The 24,963-nt window shown below is 41.3% G+C and overlaps 1 protein-coding gene and 1 long non-coding RNA gene across 5 annotated transcripts; both read right to left on the bottom strand.

Annotated features, from left to right (window-relative positions):
- Positions 1-1,520: 1,520 nt before the first annotated feature.
- On the bottom strand, positions 1,521-15,696 carry LOC9272241 (uncharacterized). 3 transcript variants are annotated; one of them, XR_010741090.1, is made up of 8 exons: positions 15,499-15,696; positions 10,590-10,717; positions 5,909-6,013; positions 4,970-5,068; positions 4,546-4,874; positions 3,947-4,055; positions 3,261-3,344; positions 1,521-1,797 (listed from the first exon to the last, which is right to left on the bottom strand). It is a non-coding gene; the product is annotated as an uncharacterized lncRNA (long non-coding RNA). The 3 variants fall into 3 exon arrangements; XR_001545408.3 differs by lacking the exon at positions 3,261-3,344; XR_010741089.1 differs by lacking the exons at positions 3,261-3,344; positions 10,590-10,717.
- Positions 15,697-17,080: 1,384 nt separating this feature from the next.
- Positions 17,081-21,881, bottom strand: LOC4335899 (amino-acid permease BAT1 homolog). Of its 2 annotated transcripts, none has more exons than XM_015780360.3 (6): positions 21,610-21,881; positions 21,107-21,289; positions 19,880-19,999; positions 19,364-19,555; positions 18,860-19,165; positions 17,081-18,009 (listed from the first exon to the last, which is right to left on the bottom strand). In XM_015780360.3, exons 1-6 carry the CDS (start codon positions 21,688-21,690, stop codon positions 17,299-17,301), a joined length of 1,593 nt encoding a protein of 530 aa, XP_015635846.1. In that variant the 5' UTR covers positions 21,691-21,881; the 3' UTR covers positions 17,081-17,298. The 2 variants fall into 2 exon arrangements, with proteins under 2 accessions (XP_015635846.1, XP_066166043.1); XM_066309946.1 differs by having other exon boundaries at positions 21,638-21,881.
- Positions 21,882-24,963: the final 3,082 nt, after the last annotated feature.

The following is a 24,963-nucleotide window of genomic DNA, read 5'->3' as shown; positions in this document are numbered from 1 at the left end:
GAGACAATGCCTTCCATGAGTACAAGTAACATGTAGTTGTATTTTTCAATCAAGAGTAACATGTTTATGTAATAAGCTAGACTACATGTTCCTCCTGTATTTGTAGAACTTTGCACAAGTATGCAGAAGAGAACGTGCAATGTTTCACAGGATCCTCTTTGAATGCAGATTCGCATCGACTCTTTCACCAGTTTCAGTTCATATACTTTAAAGACCCGACTCCCCGAGTGACTGCATGGTTCTTTGCTTCCTGTCCATTATATCATGCCATGTTTAGATTCAAACTTTTTTCTTAAAACTTTCAACTTTTTCGTCACATCGAACTTTCCTACACACACAAACTTTCAACTTTTCCGTAACATCGTTCCAATTCCTTCAAACTTCCAATTTTGGCGTGGAACTAAACACAGCCCGCTGTCAGCTTTTTAGATGTAGTATCCAGAAGATCTCACTTCAGTCACAGTAAATGTCATTCACTTCAGTGTCCTACTGTGCCCCATCTACCAGATTCAATTCATTTGTCCCTCACAGCCCTGCACTGCATAGGTCTATATATACTCCAGAGCCCTGAAGAAAATGTTCAAGAGGTTCAGGCTTGGTTTCTGAAAGTGTTCTTGTAGCTGTGTGCCAAAGAGGGTGAGCCAGGAAGAGGATAGAGACTCTAAGAGCAGTAGGAATGGGAACATGAAGGAAAGCCAAACCAAGCTCTAACTCCTGGAGTTGGAGATTTGGTATAACGATTTTCCTGATGCCTCCCATTCCTACAGTTCTTAGGTCCTTGTTCCTCTTACTTTCGGCTAACACCAATTTAGTAGAGAAGAACAAAATCATTTAGATGTATGGCTTGACAGTGAGTCGGGAAGAGGAAGAAAAAGGGTCTAAGAATGGTTGGAATGGGAACATGGAGGAAACCTAAACCTTTAGTTTCCATCTCTGACGATAGAGGTGGAAATTCGGCTGTGTGTTTCCCAATACATTCCATTCCTATTATTCTTAATCACTCCTTCCTCTTCCTTTTGACTTGCTCAATTGTTTCAGCAGAGAAAAAGAAAAGAAGAGGACATTGGATGACATGATATTTTAGTGAATCATGAAAAAGACAGATAGTCAGATAGTATGTAGTAAGTCATATGAACAAAAAGGATTGGGCTCTAATATTTCTTATCTAACCTTTCAAAAGAATATGGTTCAATTAAAAAAAACTGAGAAAAACCCTGCATTCCAAAACCTGTCTAAAAATTCCACATATTCCCCACTAGTTTGAAACCGTATGCGTATCTGATAACATCTAAAATGACAGATATGTTTCTTTGAACCATGAACTGCACATACTCATCACTAGTTCTTATGTGGTGAGCCCATAGTCAAGATAGATGATGGAGCAAAAATACACCTAATGTTTTGGTAAAAAAAAAAAACACCTAATGTGACGAAGCAGCTTCGCATAGAGACGTGCATGCATGAAGTAACATTGCAAACTGTACATCATTTATATATATCAGCACTTAGCAGCTACGATATGCAAAATGAACTGTCACTATTGAGATCTCATATGGAACATAACATCAACCAAATGGACAAGTACATAAATTAGCATCTATTTGCACATTGTAACTTAGTCCGAACAGAAAGGTAGTACCTATATATACGCCTCTCACCAAAATTGAAACAAGAATATTTGAGTTTATTAATATCTCTTAAACTTTGCAGAGGTTGCATGATGCCCTTCACGATTTCTTCATTTCCTTGTTCTTCCTGCATTCGAGTTATTTGATGCCGTTGCGCATGGCTGAAGAGCTGAAAACCAACATATACCCAATGAATCGACACATACAGCGAAACAAGGAAAAGAAAGAAAAGCTTTACTGGGCTGCTCATGATCAGGGAAAAAACAAAGAAAATGTCGTAGCTTCTAGTTCATGATTTCTCCACTTCTTCTTTTTCTTTTTTTTAAAAAAAAGCAGTTCAGGATAGTTTCAGCGTGTATTAATCAACTGGATCAATATTGAGGGTTATTTGTTCATGCTGTCATGTGCCATGTTAATTTAAATCAGCCATACCTTAGGACTTGAGCCTTGCAATAACGGTAGCAAATTTACCTTCCTGGTTTGAGGCTACTACTATATATGGACTTTATTTTCAGAGCTGCAACTTAATAACGTACTATTTGTTTGGTTCCATAAATATAAAAATAAAACATTGAAACTCATATAAAGAAATTAGCAGACACTGTATAAATACATACAAAATTACCAAGATGCTAAATTATCATTATTTGTTAACGACGTCACACAGAAGCTAAATTTACTGCCTGTGCATTTCTTTGATTTAGAAAGAGGGTTCACATTAACTGCAGGGCAAGCAAAGGAACTCGTGCTGTGCTTTCCGTTCTCATTCTTAAGAGTTAAGAGGAGCCCCAACTGTCACTGGATGCTATGGCCTCAGTGCCTCACCAATCCACCATCCAAGCATTCACTACAGTAAAGGCTCTATATATACTCCAGGCTCTCCCATATAGTAGCCTCTACAAAGAAAGCAAGCCAGGAAGAGGAAGAAAGAGAGTATCTCAGAATTGTGGGAATGAGACCATGAAGGAAAGCCTAAGCTCTATTGTCCCCTCTAGTATTGGAGGTGGAAACTTAGTTTCATGTTTTCCTGATGCCTCTCATTCCTATTGTTCTTAGGTGCTCCTTCCTCTTCCTTTTGGCTTGCATGATCTGCCTAAGCGAAAACCATCTATGTATTGATTTGGATGGCTTCGATAGTTTTATAGCGAGTTAGGAAGAGGAAGAAATTGAGTGTCTAAGAACAGTGGGAATGGAAACATTAAGGAAAGCCTACAGTATTTTCTTCTCCACTAGAATTAGGGGTGGAGATAATTCTTTTGTGTTTTCCTAATGCTTCCCATTCCTATTGTTGTTAGATACTCCTTCCTCTTCCTTTTGGCTTGTACAAAGTATAGGGCAAAGAGTATTTACTGTTTAGATCCATGAATCAGATGTGCCTACCCTCTGGAGTTGGTTTGGCAGATTATATTCAAATTTTGGAGAAACCAAACAGTTAGTTAACCATCAAAACATCTACATATTGAACAAATTACAACCTCAGTCTCTTCTAATTAACTTCCTATACTGCATTGTGCAACATGGTATCGATAGTAATCCTTTTTCATGCAAAAGGGATGCACAATGATGCATAGAAAATTCAGAATATGATATTCTGTAAAACAGCACAAAGCACAAATTTTTGACATGGCTCACCAAACTATAAGTCATATGCTGAACCGCTGATGTTTCTAATATGCATTAAGGTGTTCTTTGATCCATTCCGCAGGCTGTCATGATCTAAAAAACAATCCACAGGCTGTCAGAAATTCTTCCTCTCTGAGAAGAAAGAAACAAAGAATCCATCATGGGAGATAGTCCTAGCATTTACAGTCCACAAAAGAGGGTCTAAGAATGCTGGGAATGGGAACATGGAGGAAACTGCTTGTTCCATCTCTAGGTGGAAATTTGGCTGAGTGTTTCCCAATGCCTCCCATTCTTATTATTCTTAATCACTCCTTCCTCTTCATTTTGACTTGCTCAATGTTTCAGCAGAGAAAACTAAAAGAAGAGGACATTGGATGATGGTAATTCTAGAGTGAATCATGAAGAACAAGAAAAAAATGAAGCGTAGGGTAGGCATATCAAAATTGACTGAGAGTGAGAGTAATAATTTCGCACAGAATTTTGGAGGAAAATCATCCAGCACCACCCCATTGTAAAAAACAGGCCTTCACCAGCATCTCCTCTATTGCATTCATCAGTTTTTATTGTAGCCCACGTAATCATGTCTTTGTTTTTATTTCATAGTAAATATGCCCATTGTTGCAACCATGAAGTAAATTTTGACAGTTCCATTTTAATAATTTTGTAGAAGGAATGCAGGGTGACAGTGTAATTACTTGTTACTCTCCTTGGACTTGCAGTCAGAAAATAGTACGTGTTCAGTCCAAGCTGATCCAATCGTCTGCTCATTGACATCAACCATGTTTATTCATCAGAATCCAGTCCCTGAAAGCCAAACAAATTATGTATTAATCAGTGCATGCAAAAGTGAACATGGTATTGATGTATGGATGGTGTTTTGTTCTAAACATGTCGTTTGTTCTTGCAAAAACTATTTACTAGGTGGGCATTCTGAAAAGATGTATAAGTGTAGAACAAGGTGCCTATTCTGAAATCTAGCAAAATTTGATAGATGAAACCTATGAGAAATTGAAGGTTAATACTGTCAGATAAAACGTTTTGGAAGTTAATATGACCTATAACATGGCCACATCACCGTTATATCCTGAGCATTTAAGTTTCCAAAGACAGTGAAGCACCCAAAAGAGAGATTGACAAAACTGCTTAGCTATTCAAGTCCTGGTGATTATTTTGTCAGATAGCATTAGTGAATTTAATGTTACAGCATATGTGTTGCTACGGCTTAATACTTGAGTACAAGTAACTTTGCTAAGTATCTGTATCAGAAAAGAAACGTGCAATGTTCCACACTCACACAGGATCCACTTTAAATTCAGATTCACATTGACTCTTTCTCCACTCTGAATTCTTACTCTCAAAAGATCCCAAGTGTCTGCACTGTTCTCTGCTTACTCTTCATTATGTCAATCAGCTTTCTGATGTACCCAGAAGATCACATCCCTGCAGATGTTGTACAGTGACTTGTACATGTTTCTTGGCCAATATATGTGATCATTCACTTCAGTGTCCTATTGTGCACCATCTACCAGATTCAATTCATTTATCCTTCACAGCCCTGCACTGCATAGGTCTATATATACTCTAGTACTCTGAAGAAAATGTTCAAGCTTCTGTTTCTTGTAGCTGTGTGCCAAAAAGAGGGTGAGCCAGGAAGAGGAAGAGAGACTCTAAGAGCAGTAGGAATGGGAACATGAAGGAAAGCCAAATTAAGCTCTAACCTCTGGTATTGGAGATTTGGTCTGATGATTTTCCTGATGCCTCCCATTCCTATAGTTCTTAGGTGCTCGTTCCTCTTACTTTCAGCTAACACCAATTTACTAGAGAAAACAAAATGTATCCATGTCCACATTTAGATGCCTTGGCAGTGAGTCGGGAAGAGGAAGAAAGAGGGTCTAAGAATGGTTGGAATGGGAACATGGAGGAAACCTAAACCTTTAGTTTCCATCTCTGACAATAGAGGTGGAAATTTGGCTGAGTGTTTCCCAATGCCTCCCATTCCTATTATTCTTAATCACTCCTTCCTCTTCCTTTTGACTTGCTCAATTGTTTCCGCAGAGAAAACAAAAGGGGGACACTGGAAAATGGACATTTTAGAGTGAATCATGAAGAACAAGAGAAAATGGAGTGTAGTGCATAGAAATTGGGCTCTAATTATCTAACGTTTCAGAGAGATGGTTCAATTAAAAAAATCCTGCACTCCTAAACATGTCTAAAAATTCCACATTCCCTACTAGTTTGAAACTGTATTCATACTTGATAACATCTAAATGACACTACTTCTCTTTGATCCAGAAATGGCACATACTCATCACTAGTTCTTCAGTGATGAACCCATAGTCAAGATAGATAAGAGAGCACAAATGCACATGATGTAACTAAGCAGCTCAGCATAGAGACATGCGTGTATGCTGTTTATTTTATATAAACTCTATATCATTTATGGAGTATATATCAGCACTAAGCACTTAGCATCTATAATATGCAAAATGATCCGAATGGATTGAACGACACTACTGAGATACTCCCCATCACATGAACATAACAAAGAATTGGACAAAACATATATTAGCATCTATATGCACCTTTTAATTCTCAATCAGAAAGGGAATGGCAGCACCTATATATATGCCTCACTAAAAATTAAATAAAATACTTACATCATTAATATCTCTGAAACTTTGCAGAGGCGAAATGATGATATTCAAGATTCCTTCATTTCCATGTTCTTCTTGCATTCTAATTACTTGATGCATAGCTGAAGACTGAAAACCAACATGTACTGAATGAATATATGGATACAGCAGAACAAGGACAGGACAGAGAGCTTTATTAGGCTGCTTACATGCATGATCAAGGGGAAAAAAAAGGAGAAGAAGAATGTCAATGCTTACCTTCTAGTCTTTTTTTTTAAAAAAAAAAAAGTAGTTCATGATACTTTCAGCATGTGTACAATCAATCAAATGGATCGATGTCATGGGTTTGTTTGTTCATGCTATCATGCACAATGTCAATTTGGATCTTCAAGTCCTTGGGAATTAAGGCTTACAGTAATATGGTAATACTGAAAAATTTATCTTCCTGATTTGAGGATACCATATGTCCATATATAGACTCTGTTGATAAGCTAAATCAAATGCTATTCTTTTTCGAGCTGTATTATTGTGACACACTATTGCTTGGTTCCATACAGAAATATAAAGCAGAAAGCATAAATAAGAATATACAAAAATCAGCAGAAATTTTCATGAATAAATTCAGAATCACCAAAAAGCTAAATTTATTGGCCATGCAATTCCTTGATTTTACATAGTAGTGGCACCTCAGCTGCAGAACTAGCAAAGGAACTTCTGCTACAAATTTGCATTCTCATTATTAAGGAATCCAAATTAATAAATGCATTGCCCCATAGCTCCACTTTCTCTGGCTATTATGACTTACTAATGTGTCACCAATTCACCATCCAGGCATTCACTACTTGTGTACATTGTCAACACACTACAGTAAAGGCTCTATATATATACTCCAGGCTCCACCTATGGGTTGGTTCTACGGATTCAGCTTCTCACTCTGAAAGCCTTCATCAAGAAGGTGAGCCAGGAAGAGGAAGAAAGAGAGGATCTCAGAAATGTAGGAATGAGAACATGAAGGAAAGTCTAAGAGCTAATGTCTCCTCTACATTGGAGGTCGAGACTTAGTTTCATGTTTTCCTGATGCCTCTCATTCCTATGGTTCTAGGGTGCTCCTTCCTCTTCCTTTTGGCTTGCAGTCTACTTGAGCAAAGAAAATAGAACAACATCTGTGTATTGATTTTGATTGCAGGCTTCGATAATTTTATAGCAAGTAAGGAAGAGGAAGAAATTGAGTGTCTAAGGGCAATCGGAATGGGAACATTGAGGAAAGCCTACAGCGTCTTTCTCGTCCACTAGAAGTGGGGGGTAAAGATAATGTTTTTGTGTTTTCCTAGTGCCTCCCATTCCTATTGTCCTTAGATACTCCTTCCTCTTCCTTTCAGCTTGCATAATGTACAGGAGAAAGATGGTTTAGATCCATGCATCGGACATGCCTAGCCTTTGGACTTAATTTGGCTAGAACATATTCAATTTTAGGAGACCAGAGACTTTTAGTTTTTGGCAACCAAAACATCTACAGTACAAATGTATAGAATCAATTTTATCTCCATCATAACTTCTAACTGATTTCCTACACTCTGCATTGTACAAAACAGTGAATAGTTGTATCCTTTTTCATGTAAAAAGGATGCATAATAATGCACAAAAACAAATTCAGAATATAAAATTCTGAAAAACAACACAAGGTACAAACTTTTGACATGGCTCCCTAAACTAGAAGCCATATGCTGAACTGCTCATGTTTCTGTGAATTGCTCACTTATCACTCACCTAAGTCATTGTAACCATGAGAATTTACACTAATTAACTCAGCATTACATACACAACTTCTATCATAGTGGCATAGTGGGAACCTTAACACAATGTTAATATAAATTCAGACGGTCACTAGGACGTAACTAAGAGTTCAAGCACATGTTAGAAACATTTGGTATTTGGACAGAAAGAAATTTTCCATATTTTCAAACAGCAATAAGTCACTCGGCATGGAGGGAGTTAGAACATTAAATCATATGCAACTGATTGGCTCCAATCACTCCATCCAGCATCACAAGCTTGTTTTCATTTTGTCTACAAGGGAGATCAGCAAGAAGACTGAATGCCAGTGGGCAGTGGCACTGAGAAGACATACTTGCTGCTTCTACTCGAAGTCCAACATTAGGCAGCTTCAATTAGTTAGCAGCATCACAAGGTCGATTTGCCATCAGCAGTTCAGTACATGCCTAACCAACCTGAAGGTCGATTTGCCATCAGTACATGCTGAAACTGGCATGTCCTAGTCATCTAGTGTACAACAAGTATAGTTTGAGCATCACATGGTATCATGCTGAAGAATCGGAAACATGATGGATGCAATCCTTCAGTGGCATGCTAGTGCATGCCCATCGGATTGATGATCAGTGATCTGGATGCTTTGAGCACCATACGTAAAAAACAAAAATATGGCCCTAAAATCTGCACAAAGTTATCAGGCAATTTAATTGATCAAGGTTATTGAAGTTCAAATCCATCACTTCCCCTGTTGTGAAGTCCAAATAGTGTTTTCGTTTGTTGGTCTAATTTTGTTCCCCTCTTAATTACTGCAACTTTGTTTGTACCCGGAATGTTATAGAATAACAGGGCAATGCCCCAGTTTTATTGAATTGTACCAATTCTACGAGAACTTTAATTATGATGATAACAACACTCTTCTTTCAGATTATTTTTCTTTTGTGTTATGCATCCTCTTTGCCAAAGATCCAACAAGGACCACAAAGTTAGATGTGTCTAACTCTATTACCCCATGCATCCTCCTTTTGTTTTCTCTTCAGCTTGTACATGCACAGCTCGGTTCAGGACTAAGCTGGCAGTTTTTTGTATATGTTACTATGCAAGGACAGAAGATCTTCCCCACAACCACAAATGTTGATCTACATTTACAGCACAGAATTTTGTGGCCCTCACTGCCATCACTGGTATGTCCTATAGGGCATCATGCAGTAGGAGTCCTTGTTGCTTATATATTTCTCCATAGCACAGGCCAAATGATCTATATATACTCACACAGCTCATTTCTCTGAGTTCTGAAACTTCAGGACTTGGTAATAGGGAGGGTGAGCCAGGGAAGAGGAAGAACGAGAGGGTTCAATAGCAGTGGGAATGGGAACATGGAGGAAAGCATGAGCTCTAAATTTCCTCCAAAGGAGATCCTGCTTTGTGTTTTCCTGATGCCTCCCATTCCTATTGTTCTTGGGTGCTCCTTCCCCTTCCTTCTTGGCTTGCACATTTGTCTTAGTAGGAAAAAGGCTTCCATTTCGGGTGATGGGACTTAGAGAGTGAACTTGGGAAGAGGAAGACAGAGGGTCTAAGAGCTGTAGGAATGGGAACATGGAGGAAAGTGCAAGCTCCATGTTTGTGGAGACTTGGCTTGCAACTTTCCTAATGCCTCCCATTCCTATTGTTCTTAGGTGCTCCTTCCTCTTCCTTTGGTCTCACAAAAATTTAGAAGGACTGTATAGTTTAGTTGTTCAAGCAGCAGAGTCCAAATTTCATTTACTTCAGCATGTTTTGCTTACCAAAGTTCAAATGATGGCATAGCCTAGTTTAGTGTCAATCTATTAAAATAATGACATAAAAGTTAGCTTTTGATTGTTCAGGAATATATCCATAAGATGCATAATTATGGGATGCTTACATCATCTAAGAATATTACCAAATTAAATAAGGAACAGTTTTTTTTCTGTCGGGATATAAATTCATGTATTTATTTCATGTTGAAGTGTTTCTATTCCATAACTTAGACTGATAATTTGTTCAGAACACTCTTGTGAAGAATAATACTTGAAGCAGAACAATGGAGAGAACAGTACATGTATCATGAATACCAGAGGCCATTTGTAACAAGTCAATAGTAACTGCTCCTACTCCTAGTAAGATTACACAGGCCATGACGCAGCAATAAAATGGGCTCTAAATTATCATTTTTTAGCAAGAGGGGCAGTATAATAAGTTAATAACAGTGAGAAATCATATCTTGAGCTTCCAACATTCTACACTCCAGTGAGTTTGCTATAATCCTCTCATCTAAGTTCAACGAAATAGGCTATCAAGAAAACATACGGCAAGATGCGTACCAGGCAACAAATGGACACAATCACTTGTGCAATGGTCAAACAGTAATTTAGTTATGATTTCTTTAGCCCTCAACGAGGGTTTATTACATATCTTCTTTTGGAAGAAAAAAGGGGTTTTCCCTACTGCTTCCTAGAGAGTGAGATCTAGATACTAAGCTAATAACCTGCCACTCTTCAAAATTCCTAATTCTGCCAGCATATTTCAGATTAAGCCTGTCCTGGATACAAGATGCTTTAGCAGATGAAGCACAGCCAAAGGGGCACATTTAGGTGATAACACATATAATGGCACATATATATCACTATTTCTTTCAAGAAAAAATTAGATCAGTGTCACTGCAAATAGATTGTAAATTGAAAAATGTCATCCATTGTGAAAATGGCATGTGGAATCCAAGGCCACATCTCTGTGGCACTCTGATTGGGTGGTATCATTCAACTCAGAGAACTTTTTTTTACCGTGAACTCATGGAGCTTTGTAATGGTACTGCGATTAGCAATAGCAAGATTGTAGTGAGAACATATTTGGAGGTTATCCCTATTTGGAGCTTCAGTTTTCTTTGTATTTCCAACAGGAGAGGTTACTATATTCTCACCTTATGTACAAGATATCTGGGATCACCCACAATCTCTTCGACATTCTGGTAAAGTTTAGACCAAACTAAGCTACCTGGTGCTCTTCAAGATCCCTCATTCATCCTGTTTATTTCGAATTAAGCATGTCCTGGAAATACAGGAAGCTTCAGAAGATGTACTTTAGACTGAAAATAATATCATGATCAACATGTAAAATCACTTTGGGGTGGACAGAACACACATGATGAGAAAATGTTGATACCTGAGTGTGCTTTTACTAGGATTATATTATGTTAACTGTCTCCTGATGTTCTCTCAGTATGAAAAATCAAGGTGCTATATATCTATTTGTACCATATTGTTTTCCTGTTGTTAGTGAACATAATATTTGTTGGACCTCTTGCTCCATAGGGTAAAAATACATAATGCACGCTTTCACACATTATAGTTTCTATAGGATCGTAGCAGTATTAATTCCTTGTACTGTTTTGTTATTACTCAAGTTAAAATTTCAAGTCATTAACACTTGATATTCACTATTTGACTGCCTCAGGAAGTTTGTAGTGTCTCTCTATGCACAAGAACCAGAGATTAGGTTCATGACATATGTGAAGTACCATCTTTTCCTGCACCCTCCCTTCTCACGTTCTTAATAAGAATGTGAGTGTCCCTTTCTTACCCTTTCAGTAAATGCAAGGCCCAAGGTTACAGTCTAGCAGACCTTTTATATATGCATAGAAATAACATTGTCTAATTCACATCCATAGATGTCCTACCTTAACAGTAAGTTTATGTGGCCCACTGTCATTGACCTCTGTGTGCTATGGTGCACCATGCACTAGGTTTGTTCATTGATTTGCTCACAGGGCTTCTGTGCAGTCTAGAGGACTTCACTAGACCCTTATATATATCACACGATACTAGCCATTTTTCAACAGCTCTGAGTCTTATTGTTAAAGTTGTGTAGTTCTTTGGCTTGAAAGTGAGCAGGGAAGAGGAAGAAAGAGAGACTCTAAGAGTGATGGGAATAGGAACATGGAGGAAAGCCTAAAGCTAAATTTTCTGCTCCAGTATTGGAGCTAGAGATTTGCTCAGTTTTCCCGATGCCTCCTATTCCTACCAATCTTAGGTACTCCTTCCTCTTCCTTTTAGCTCATGCTACTATTTTAAGGGAGAAAAACAGAAGTGCCAATGCATAGGTTTAGATGATGAGTCATTGGAAGTGGATCAGGAAGAGGAAGAAAAGAGGGTCTGAGAGCGGTGGGCATGGGAACATGGAGGAAAGCCCAAACTCTTCTTCGCCTCTAGAACTAGGGGCTGAGATTTGGTTTCCTTGTTTTCCTGATGCCTCCCATGCCTATTGTTCTCAGATGCTCCTTCCTCTTCCTTTTGGTTCGCACAATATTTTAGTGGAGGGAGTGAAAAATATCCAAACATATTCATGTGTCTAGATAATGAGGATTTGGGGCTTTGGGCCTTGACAGTGAGTCAGGAAGAGGAAGAAAAGAGAGTCTAAGAGCAGCAGGCATGGGAACATGGAGGAAAAAACATATATAGTTTTCTTCCCCTCTAAAGTTAGAGGTTGAAATTTGCTGTGTGTTTTTCCCAATGCCTCCCATGCCTACAGTTCTTAGGCACTCCTTCCACTTCCTGTTGGCTTGCTCAATTTCTTGAGAGTGTTTTTATTTTTCTCGCCATGTAAAGCATGCATATGTAGAGATGGTTTCTGAATCTTGGTTCAGCCTGTGTTTCACACTGTATTTTTTCTAGAGTTGGTGGATTTTACCTAGTAAGGAATCAGTACTGAAGTCCCATCACAGTAAGAAAGTTATGTGATTTATAAAACTCTAGTGACCTGGCCAGTATTCAAATGTTAATGAAATTATATAGTGTACTTTTATGAAGAAAAAGAGGAATACTTTTGCTAGTTAACGATTTCTAATGTTTTAGATGAAGATTTCAGATGGGTTATTTCTGAAAGCTGCAGTATGTACATCGGCAATAAAAAGGTTCACCATTGTACCGATGCCTACACAGTACACACTGCTCACTTGATACAACTGCAGTGTGCAAGTGTGAACTCTGTTACAAACTCACAGATGAATGCACGTTTAGGATTACTGAAAAATTACGGCGGTAACTTGGAACCATCCGAATGAAATTACATGCAAAACTTTTCCATGTTAGGGGAAAAAACTTGCAACGAGAAGGTTGATACATCGGCTCTAAATAAGAGTTGGAACAAACTAACAAAAATACAATGCACTATGCAAACAACTTTAAAGCTGGATATATATGTAGTTAGCACTTGAGATTTAAAATATAGTTCAATCAGATTTGCTTTTGTTGATATTACATAAATTAGAAAAATTGAAACCCAGAATGCTATGAGCAAGATAATTTGAGCTGACACTGATGCGTGGACACTAGAGTGGACAGAAAAGAGAGAAAGAGAGAATGGGACATCTAATGAACACTCAAGATCATTTGTAGAATTACCTAGCAATTTAGCATGCAACATGATTTAGATGACTTCAGCTGTTCCTATGCTCAATGAGATAACAAATGGGGAATAGCAAAGAAATGCAAATGCACATAGAATAGCAAGAGGCAGCACAATAATAGTGACAAAACAATTTCGCAGCTCTCTAAATATATTTTGCCTCAAATGAACAGATGGTAGTGGAATCAGTTGCTTTTATTACTCTTTGCTTAGACTCACAAATACTTTTATCATTTGTTATATACATTGGTTAAGCAGAAGTTGAGCTAAATATCCGTTGTTTCTCAAAATTTCTCACTCTGCCAAGTCAATAGGAATCAAGTCTGTCCTGGAAATACTAGATTCTGCATTAGGTACCACACAGCTGAAACTGGTACTTTTGTGCTGTTCGGTGCATACATTGACTTATGTACTAATGACCATAAAACTAATGTGGCAGAGTTCTGGTCTTCAAAGGGATTGTGTTAATCAAGAGTTCATGATAGTTTCTCCTTTAGTAAAACCAAATACTACTATATGATAATTTTTAGTTTTGTTCCATGCCCTGCGTGGACCCATCAGCCAATGGAGCTCACGCTTACATGATGTGTGATGTGTGCTTTGCTTATGTGGACATTGTAATGTTCATGAGCAAATGGCTAGGATCATATGTTGGGCAGATCATCTTTAATTGTGAGAAATTATTTGCTTGGTTCCGGTGATCCTCCACATATGCACTATTATTTCTTCATCCACCTAACTATCATTCTCAAATAATCAGAATGAATTCATGGTACAAGTTCCTTTCTTCCTTCTGTAAATGCATGGCTCAGATTTAATGACCAACCTTGCAAGGCTCAAAATCAAGGACTACCATGTCAGCTTTTTTACATGAGCATAAGCAGAAGATGTACACCGATGCCTCCATTGCATGAGGTCTACATTAGCAATAGATGATCTGTGGCCCACTGTCACTGACTGTTGTGTGTTATGGTTTGCTATGATGTGTGCATACTTATTGCCTCATGTACAGTATATACGCATGGTGTTTCACTTACTGTCTATATATACTTCAACACAGCAAGCATCATCAACAGATCATGTTCTCAATCTGAAACTTTTGGAGCCTTAGGTCTTTGGGATGAGCGAGGAAGAGGAAGAAAGAGGTAGTCTAAGAGCAGTGGGAATGGGAACATAGAGGAAAAATGAGCTCTCAGTGTTCACTTCTGGAAGTGGAGGTGGATATTTGTCTCAGTATTTTTCCCGATGCCTCCCATTCCTATCGTTCTTAGGTGCTCCTTCCTCTTCCTTTCAGCTCATAGAGATATTTTAGTTGAGAAAAATATATTAATGTTTAGGTTTGGATGATGAGATTGAGAGAGTGGGTCAGGAAGAGGAAGAATAGAGCACCTAAGAGCAGTGGGCATGGGAACATGGAGGAAAGCTCAAACTCTTCTGTCCCTCTAAAATAGCGGGGTCGACTTGTTTTGATGTTTTCCCGATGCCTCCCAAGCCTATTGTCCTTAGGTACTCCTTCCTCTTCCCTTTGGCTCATATAATCTGCTTGGCAGTAGTATAGATGATGAGGTCTTGAAGGCAAATTGGGAAGAGGAAGAAAAAGAGCACCTAAGAGCATTAGGCATGGGAACATGGAGGAAAGCCTCAACCATTATTTCCCTTTAAAATTAGGGGTCACAATATGTTCCTGTGTTTTCCCAATACCTCCCATGCCTATTGTTCTCAGGTGTTCCTTTCCTCTTCCTTTTGGCTTGCACGAAGTTATCAAAGAGGGGAATCAAGGATTTGCCAGTTGCCACTTGCCAGTTTGCCACTACAAAAGTTGCCATTTGAGAATATCCTAACCCAGATAGCTCAGTGAAAAAATCTCAAGTGTACCCTTTTCTCGACTTTTTCTAAACAAAAGGCAGCTTCATGGTTCAGTCAGTCTCAGAATGAATCATGGGCAGACCCTCATTTTGTCTCGAAACATTCATAATGCCGCATGGCTTTTACCACTTCAATTCTAACAAATAAAATACTAAATTGAGTGCGTTCTATTCCCAAAAAAAATGAGTGCTGCATTCCTATCACTCTAGCTCCCACATGTTTATCTTCCAGCTCCTGTGCTCCACTACTGCATGAGTACAGTCAACTGAACAGAGATGTTAATTTGCCGTTGAGTTTTCTCCTAAGAAGGTGACCAACTTGATCTAATACGATTCCACTAAATCTAACCTGACGTATGTACCTACAACCAACAACTTTTCCGTGAATTTAGAAACAAAAATACCTCACGGGTGGGTTGGCAAACCATCAAACAAATCATTTTCACGAGCCAAGCACAGACACTTGCATTGATTCGAAACACATCGCATAAATCACAGGATCGCATTGCATCACAGATTCTAGTTGCAGAAGAGCACGAGAGATGGAGAAGAGGAACTCACGGAACCAACTCGCCGCAGGTCCTCGGCCGGCCGTAGCTGAAGCGCCTCCAACCGTATCCCCCGCGCGCCCCCGCTGCCCTCCTCGCGCACGGCGTGCTCCCCTCGCTCTCCGATCCGGCGAGCGGCGATGCTATGTCGGAAGCGGAAGCTCGCGGTCGCCGCCGACGAAGAGGCCCTTCCCTTCTCTCTTCCCCGAATGCCCCACCCCCCCCCCCCCCCCCCCCCCTCGTGTCTTCCTTTGCGTATTGGGCTGGCCCAATTTACTCGAAATTGGGCCTAGTTGCGGCCCATTCTCGTCGTCTCCTACGTGAATTCCAGTGGCCCTTTCAAACGAAAGAAGTTTTGAAGTTCAACTTTCTCCACAAAAAAGAAAAAGTGAAATTGATGCATGTTTTTTCTTTTCCTCGTGCGAAAACCTTCCAGTGTTCCATCATGGGGTAATTTCAGATTTGACGATATGTCATATGATACGGAGCAGATACTTCAAAATTGTGGGTGTTTTTTTTATTGGTTCTGGTGATCGCCATTCTTCTCGCATAGTATTCACAAGCATTAATAACTGAAGCTTTGTATGGATTGAATCATTTCCTCCCTGGTTGCTCCAGTTCTTGAAGAGGCTGATTGGCTGAATGAATGCATTGTTTCTCTATCGCATGCTAGTTGTTTACTCCTTTCGTTCTATAATATAAGGGATTTTGGAGTGGATCTGACACAACGGTCTGTCTATATTCATTTTACTAGGATATGTCACATACACCCAACATTGACAGATGGAGTAGATACGCAAATCCGTCAGAAGATCCCCGGTGTGCTTGCACTTCGTTGACACAATTTGACCGTAGAAGTCCCGGGCCCACTGTCATTGACTGGTGAAAGCTGCGTTGCACCGTGCAGTAGGTTCGTGCATTGATTTGGCTCACAGTGTCCCATTACTTCTTTATAGTGCATCTAGAGTGAGTATATATATAGTCAGAAGTCAGGATGCACCTATAACACTATTCAACATCCCAGATTTCTTTTCTTATTTTCGAAACTCTTGTAGTTGTAGCCTCAGGCCTTTGGTGAGCTTGGGAAGAGGAAGAAAGAGAGGCTCCAAGAGTAGTAGGACTGGGAACATATGAGAAAGCATGAGCTCTATCCATCTATCCATCCCCTCCCATTCGCTAGAATGTTGCAGGTGGAGATTTCGCTCTTATGTTTTCTCGATGCCTCCCATTCCTATCGTTCTTGGAACTTCCTTCCTCTTCCTTTTTTTGCTGATATAATTTTCTTAGCACAGTAAACAAACATACAACACACACAAAATTTTGATCGATGATAGATGCCTTTGAGAAAATTGGAAGTGAGCCGGGGAAGAGGGGGAAATGTGTGTCCAAGAGCGGTTGGCATGAGACCGTGGAGGAAAGCCCCAACACAGCCTCTCTTCTGAATTCAGGGGTTAAGCACTTAAGCATGTGTTTCGGTGTTTTCCCGATGCCTGTCATGCCTATCGTTCTTCGGTGCTCCTTCCTCCTCCTCCAAGCTAATACAATTTAATTTAGTTTGTGTCTTCATAATGCTTGCGTGCTCTGTTCTAAGTATGTGATACATGTAACTAATTTAAGTCATTCTATATGGCACAAAGTTTTCTCCACATCCTAAACTAACCCCATTGATAGTGTCACAGAATAGTACACGTACACAACAAAGTAGGAGACAACACAAGAGAGGGAAAAAAAAACTCTATCGAGAATGTGATCAATTTGGCTTGAGCTAATGATCTGCTCAAACTAAGTACTCCAGTAACAACCTAAACCATACTTAGACCTTGTTGCCATTGTTATGGACGCCATCACCACCACCATCTTTCAGAGGATCGTCGATGTTCCTGACGGGTCCCTTGAACCACCTCCTGGCGTCGAGCACCCACCAGAGCCCGATGAGGCCGAGGCAGGCGCCGAGCGCGACGGGGGCGTAGTTGAAGTTGCCGGCGCTGATCGGGTACGCCGTCGGGAGGAGGAACACGGTGCAGGTGTAGCAGATCCACAGGAACGCGACGAGGCACACCGGCCGCGACGCGCGCCGGAGGTAGAAGGGCCCCGGCGAGAAGTCCTCCTCCCGCATCACCATGCGGGCGAAGATGGGCACGGCGTAGCCGCCGACCCAGCCGATGGTTGCGATCGACGTGATGGCCGTGAAGACGACGTTGATCCACAGGATGGGGAGGCCCAGCAGCGCGCACGCGGCGGCGCAGAGCCAGACGGCGTTGGCGGGGACGCGGTGGCGCGGGTGGACGCGGCGCCACACGGAGGAGAGCGGGACGCCGCGGTCGCGGGACAGCGCGTACACGACGCGCGCGGCGCTGGTGGTGATGGAGAGGCCGCCGAAGAAGAAGGAGCCCCAGATGACGAAGAGGAGGGCGATGGCGCCCGCGGAGGAGCCGTACCGGCCGTGGAACGCGTCGAACAGGATCTGCGCCGGCACGAACGTGCCGGCCGTCTCGTTGCTCGGGTCGAACAGGTAGCTGAAGTCCTGCGCACACACAGGAACAGAGTTCATGTCAGGCCATTCCTAGGGCAAGTGCGAGATGTGCGATCGCACAGGCAACAAAAAAAAATCGATATTGCTAAATTTATGTCGACATATTTTAGGATAATTTACAGTCGGATGTTTTAACCGTGAGATCCTCCGATAAGATTCGTTTCAAGCACATGCACCCATCTTACACCTTATGCGAAAGAACCAGCTGCACCTAATCAAGCTCCAAGCTCATTAGCACTTCACCTCCGTTGTAAAATTAATAATTATTTATATATTTATACGAATTTACACAGTAGTTACACATCACTTATACATCACTTACATATGTAATTAATATGTAAATTTGGGATTTACATATGTAATTTTAGGAATTATATATGTATTTTTGGGATTTATATTGTAAATACACTAAAATTACATATGTAATTTAGGAAGCTACAATGTAAATACATGCCGACTATTTTTTGTTGAAAAATATGACGCTATAAATATAGATAGTCCCAAAAAAATAGGGGCCCTAAAATTATACATAATCTATGTCAATGTATTCTAATATGGTTAGGATCTTTTCACTCCAATTTTTAAAACTTCATTAAATTCATCTAGAACAATTTTTTTCTAAACTCCATGTTCGATGATAATCATAGCTATCTTGAAGAACTAATACTGATGAAGGCGTTGTTAACATGCGTTCTAAACCATACCAATTATATTTTTTTCACTTAATTATTAATAACAACTAAGTGCAGCGATTCTTCTTCTGCCTAGCTAGATCATAAGAGATAAGAGGTGATTTTTTGTCCCGAGCTCGATGAAGAGGAAGAGGATGAGGAGTACCAACCTGGATGCTGAAGGTGAGGGCGAGGATGTAGGCCCAGCCGAAGACGGTGATGATGCCGATGCTGGAGAGGATGGCGATGGGCCCGTTCTTGTCGGCGCCCTTGGTCTCCTCGGTGAGGTGCGCCGCCGCGTCGTAGCCGTACAGGGAGTACTGGCTCACCAGGAGGGACAGGATGGTGGCGTAGGCGCTGCTCCGTATCCCGGTCGCCTCCGGCGCCGTCTCGAAGTGCGTGAACACGTACGACGCCGGCTGCGTCGTCTTCGCCACCAGCGGCAGCACGATCACTATCACCGTGCCACCGATCACCTGCACACACACACAGAAGCATCGTCAATGGCAGCTCGATCAAAATTAACTACTACTCCCTCCGTCCAGATGGACAGACTTCTTCTAGATTCATTGTATTAGGTTATGTCTCATTCAGTACAAGTTTGTTATATTTTAAAACGGAGTGAGTACTGATCTTGGGATGAACACGGAAGGGATTGTTGGTTGGATTGTCACCTGCCACCACATCGAGATCAGGTCGAGGAAGGCGATGACTTCCAGCGCGAAGGTGTTGAGCACGGCCCAGATGAAGGTTAGGCCGATGTACATGAGGAGGAACAGCCAGCGAGGGGTCAGGTAGCCGCCGCCTTTGTTCGTGCCGGTGCATAGCAGGATTATGCTCTGCAGAACTTGAGATCCCGCGAATGCCTGCGCAAGCGCAATACGGTTGATTGAAATGCTCAAAGAAATGGAACAAACAGACGGTTTTTGCTACGAATTAAGAGGTTTAGCATGAGAAATGTAACGGATTGCTTTGCATTTTTAAGTCCATGGCAGTGCTGAAAGTCCACAACCGAAATGGACAGTAACATTTGATTTGATGTTTTCTTAGGATAACATTTAATTTGCTTCCACCTAATAACAAAATGGATACTACTGAGTACTGACCAGAAATGAGAACACAGCTAGAAAAGGATCAAGCGTGTGACTGACCATGTTCTACTACAGAGAACAATTGACAAAAGAGCATACCTGTGTACCAATTCCGGCAATAAGACCTATGGCCTCTAACCAAGCACAGCACCAAGATGCCAACGGGCCCCAGACTGGGCCAGCCAGATGAGCAGCCCAAAAGTACAGAGAACCAGTGGTCTGGTTTCAAAAGGAAAAACGATGCCATCAGTAGATTATCAGAAACAGCCAGCTTTCTTCGGCAAAACAAATAGAGTACTGTAAGTACAGCAAAATGATGCGTTGAAAGTTTCAACCATGCCATATTGCAACTCAAGAGTCAGAACTGGATTGCAAAACCTATTTCTTTTTTCAAAAATTTCAAGGATGCATGTCATGTGCTGATGGCGCGTTTGCGGAGTCTATGCTGTAGTACTAATGTGAGTAGTCAACAGAACAGTGACAGCAGGCAGGCTTATAATTAATCAAAGATGCAATAGTGCTGGAAACAAGTACTACTACTACTACTACAAAACAAAACAGCCGTGAGAGAGTACTTAACGCTAGCATCACCCAGGTAAAACAAATGTGTAATGCTAGTGACAAAGGTCACAAACATTTTACGGGGATTCAAACTAACTGTGATTAAAGTTGGGGTTGATGTTGGCCTAACGTAAGTAGTAGTGTAGTGTTACGTAAGTTATGCCTGCCTTGCCCACTATGATTGGAAATAGTACCATTTAGTAGAGAGGCAGGTATTTCAAACTAATTTGCAATTTAAAAGGCAAACTAAATTCCAAGACAGCAAGCAACTTCGAAATGTTATAGTAGTGGGTTGAAGTAAAACGAACATAAATTAGCTATCGTAATCGAAATTTGCCGTCAAAAAGTCGACTGTTCCATTGAAAGTTGTATCAGAAGCAAACCAAGGGATTGTTGCTGAAATAAACCTTACCAAAAAACTAAATGCATTTATTGCTAAAATAAACTAAGTCGGATTGGTAAGTTGGCAATAGTGCTAAATTTTGGCAAGATTCCTTAAGTATGTATCAAAGTTTGGTAGAAAACTAAATGTATGCACATTTTTAACAACTTTTAGAAAAGAAAAAGGTATATTTTGAAATAACATTAATCTAAACAACCCAAATGTCTAAACAGAGCAACTCGATGAGCACCAAGTTTCCATGATAATTGCAATCCAATTATAGTTTTCAGCAAATTTATCCACGGCATGGAGGAGGACGGCCAAACTGCGATCCAAGAAATGGTATTGCCAAAGGGAGGAGAGACGAAGAGGGGTGTGCTTACGGGGAAGGAAGAGCAGATCTCGGCCATGGCGAAGCCGACGAACCAGGTGAAGAAGGAGACGACGACCCAGCCCCAGACGAGGCTGGCCGGCCCCGTGTACCGCAGGCTGCTCCCGTACAGCGGCGTGATCCCGGTGAACAGCGTCATCGTCGAGAAGGAGATGGCCAGCGTCTTGAACAGAGTCTAAAGAACAACATGCCCAAGAAAAAAAAAACATATCATCAATCAATCTCTTGAAGAACAAAAATGAAGAGAAGGAAGAGAACTAACTACTACCAAGAATCCAAAGATCAAATGCAAAACCGTGAAGAAACTAAAGCCAAATCACGCAAGAGAATTCCGGTGTGAACGGGAGGAAATTAGCCACGAATTTAGTCAAATCTCACGACTCCCTGATCGTTCCTATCGATCTTATAACCCCCCACGATCATTTTCAAATTGAAATCCAGAAGAGAAACAGAGAGAAAGAAAGAGGGGGCGGTGGTAAATGAAAAAAACCGCACCATCTCCCTGCGGAGCTCCTGCTTGTACCCGAGCTCGTTGAGGCGCTTCTCGCCGGAGTCGATGGCCACCTCGCCGGCCATGGCGGCGCCCCGGCGGGATATGTTTCGGCGCGCGCGGCCCACGCCTCTCGGGCGGCGGCGTCTCTCGGGAATCTTATATGAAATGGAGAAGCGTGCGGCGTCTTGGGAAGGATTTCGAGGGGAGGAGGGTTTTGGTGAGTTGAGCGGGGGGAGCTTCTCCTCTCTGCCTCGTGTTGGGTAGGAAGGGAGGCAAAGCTGCGATGTTGTGGCTACTTCTACGCTATATAGACGGCTATTGCTCCTACGTATCCGTTCTTTGTTTGCATGGTTGTAGACAGAGTTTCAGGATCTTTGCGTTGACTAGGATTCCCATCTCTTTCCTATCCAGCCTAGCCTGAGTGCCTGACTCGCTAGTAATTTAGCTTCTCGGTCCATTCCGCCTATAATTTAGCCCAATCCTTTCCTGGCCCATTTGATTCAAAGGAAATTTATACAAATTTTAGAGAATTTTATTTCTATAGGAATTTTTCCTATAAAGCCCTTTGAATCAAAGAAATGAACTATATGGAATCCTATGAAATTCCTATGGGATGCCTCTTCCCATACAAGTTTTGGAGGAATTTTAACAAGAGGTAGAACCTCATGGAAGAAATCATTTGTCTTTATCTCTTCTCAAATTCATGTGTTTTTCCTGTTGTCCAATCAAACGGTCATTCCTATATTTTTCCTGTGTTTTGGAATCACCTGTTTTACACTTGCATTCCTGTCAGAATCCTATGTTTTTCCTATTCCTCTGTTTTTTCATTCCTGTGATTCAAAGGGGCCCTTAAGATGTACTCCGTACTACTATTTTCTCGTATAGAAAATTTTCTATACGGGTTTTGCTTTAAAATATTAAATAAATATATTTTTCCAAATCAATAATAATTAAACTAAATTAATTATACATTAATGACTTTCTTGTTTTACATGCACCGACTTTATCTTCATCTATAAAAACACCACCTAGAATACATAAAAGATGAATTTTAGTATCATTCTTCTCATCCTACTCTTGTCATAGCAAGTGTCATAATGATTCATGTGATGCCTCTAAAAATACCAAATATGATTGAGTGATGAGATAGAGTAGAGAAGGAGAGATGATGAGTCACTCATAAATCAAGAGGCAACTTTCACATAAACTCCAAAAAGTGAGTGTGAGTGTTTAAAAGGTGTTGGTATTTGTGTATTAGAGGTGCAATATTTCTATACGTTGCCTCTTAATTTATGAGTGAGTGACATTGATAAATTTAGAGATACTGATCATATCTATTATAGCACTTGCTATCACTCCACAGCTCGCCAACCAAAGTGAGCACTTTAGTGACTTTAGGGCTTGTTTAATTTGTGAAAAGAAAATTTTTTGGGTATCACATCGGATGTTTGACCGGATGTCGGAAGGGGTTTCCGGACACTAATAAAAAAAACTAATTTCTTAACTCGCCTGGAAACCGCGAGACGAATCTTTTGAGCCTAATTAATCTGTCATTAGCACATGTGGGTTATTGTAGCATTTATGGCTAATCATAGACTAATTAGGCTCAAAAGATTCGTCTCATGATTTTCCCCCTAACTGTGCAATTAGTTTTTTAATCTATATTTAATGCTCCATGCATATGTTCAAAGATTTGATGCGATGTTTTTGGGGAAATTTTTTAGGTACTAAACCAGGCCTTAGTGAGGACATTTCAGACCTTTCACATCAATTGTAAATCTCTCCAAAGATTTCAAATTGAGCTCTATTTGGGACAGATAGAGTAGTTAATATTCACGTGGCAAATGTCGTGTGTACTCTTAAAGTGTAAATAATACAAACTCTGTTATTATTAAGTTGTTTTACCCCTTTGCTACAATGACTTGCATTTTGTAACATAAGGAGTAGATTAAAATAGTGCTTGTGTAGTTTAGTGGGCTTAAATTTTCGATTCATCAGTAGTGTCTATATTAGATAAAAACAGACATGCTTAAGATGTTTTGGCGTTGTGTTTGTACCATTATTTTCTGTTAGTACAATGAGGCAGGGCTACTAACTTTTGTATTTGATCTCTCCTTTTCTGTAGTAGCAACCATACAAAGTTTTGTTGAATATTAGCTCTTCCCTTATACTGTTGCTTAGAGATGAGTGACATACTTTGTGTTTAATGCTAAACTTTTTGCTTAGAGATCAAACAACGAATTTCCATAAACAAAAACTTGCCAAAGGCTTTAATTAGTTGTGAGTTCAAGAGTTTTTATACGCCTCCCCTATCATGCACAATACGTGAACGAACAAAATTTGTCTTCACTTGTATGACTAGCATTGGTAGCTAAGGGCATTCATAATGTGAGACACCCCTAGAGTGTCCTCACCAATAGGAAACTCAGCTTGCAATGGGAGGTATCTCTAGGTGGGCTCCTCAAAATCTGAAGCAACCCGATAAGAGTACTATAGCCCACAATGGGTGTCTTGGCCCAAAGTAGCCCCAGATAAAAAATCCCCAAATACCCCTCTTTTCTTCCGCTGCTTCTTCCTTCTCTTTTCTTCCGCCGCTTCTTCTCGCTTCTTCTTCTCGCCCTCGTCGCCCATCTCGCCGCCGCCGCCACCTCCCTCCTCTCTCCCCCGCTCGCCGCCGCCGCTCTCCCCCGCCGCTCGCCACCGCCGCCGCCACCTCCCTCCTCTCTACCGTCGCTCTCTTCTCTTCTCTCGCGTCTTCTCGTCTCCTCCGCCTCCTCTCTCGTCCCCGATGCCAGGAGGCATCCCCGCCCCACCCTGCCGCCAGCATCGAAGCGGCGGCATCGACAGCGCGCGGCGAGCGGCGAGCGGCGCACGGCTATCCCTCCGCCCGTCGCCGCCTCTCTCCCTCCGCAAGGCGAGCAGGACACAGGGCGGGGTGGCCAACGGCGGATGGCGGGCGGCGGCGGGCCTCGGCGCCGTCCCGGATTTGCTTGCTCTTCTTTCTTCCTTCCCAATCTGGATTTGCTTGGATGTGGTCTGCATGCAGTGCGGCGATTCGTCCGGCGGCGACTCCGGCTCTGCCCCGAGTGCACGCACACGCCTTGCCCCTGCGCCGCGTCGTCCTCATCCCCTTCCTCCGGCCAAGGGTGGAATAGGAATATGAGCTGGGGAACCGGTGCCCATAGGAGCCCGTCGCCCCCCAATGGGTCTCTCGGCTGCGTCGCTCCGCCAAAAAGCGGCGAGAGGCGCGTCCCTCAGCCAGAGGTCGCGTCGCATCATGGGGAGGTGGCTCGGACGGAAAAGCGAACGGCTTAGGGTGAGGGGACGAGCTGAAGACACCCATTGCTGATGCTCTA

The sequence above is a fragment of the Oryza sativa genome, chromosome 4, assembly GCF_034140825.1.
Source record: "Oryza sativa Japonica Group chromosome 4, ASM3414082v1".
NCBI lineage: Eukaryota > Viridiplantae > Streptophyta > Magnoliopsida > Poales > Poaceae > Oryza > Oryza sativa.
This window is presented reverse-complemented; position numbering and strand designations above follow the sequence as displayed.

Excerpts from the sequence above, each read along its gene's own strand:
- LOC4335899 (XM_015780360.3), bottom strand. The coding sequence starts at position 21,690 with ATGGCCGGCGAGGTGGCCATCGACTCCGGCGAGAAGCGCCTCAACGAG. Across the intron at positions 20,000-21,106 it reads AGATCTGCTCTTCCTTCCCC|ACCACTGGTTCTCTGTACTT; the intron begins GTAAGCACACCC and ends TTTTGAAACCAG. Across the intron at positions 19,556-19,879 it reads TTGCCGGAATTGGTACACAG|GCATTCGCGGGATCTCAAGT; the intron begins GTATGCTCTTTT and ends GCGCTTGCGCAG.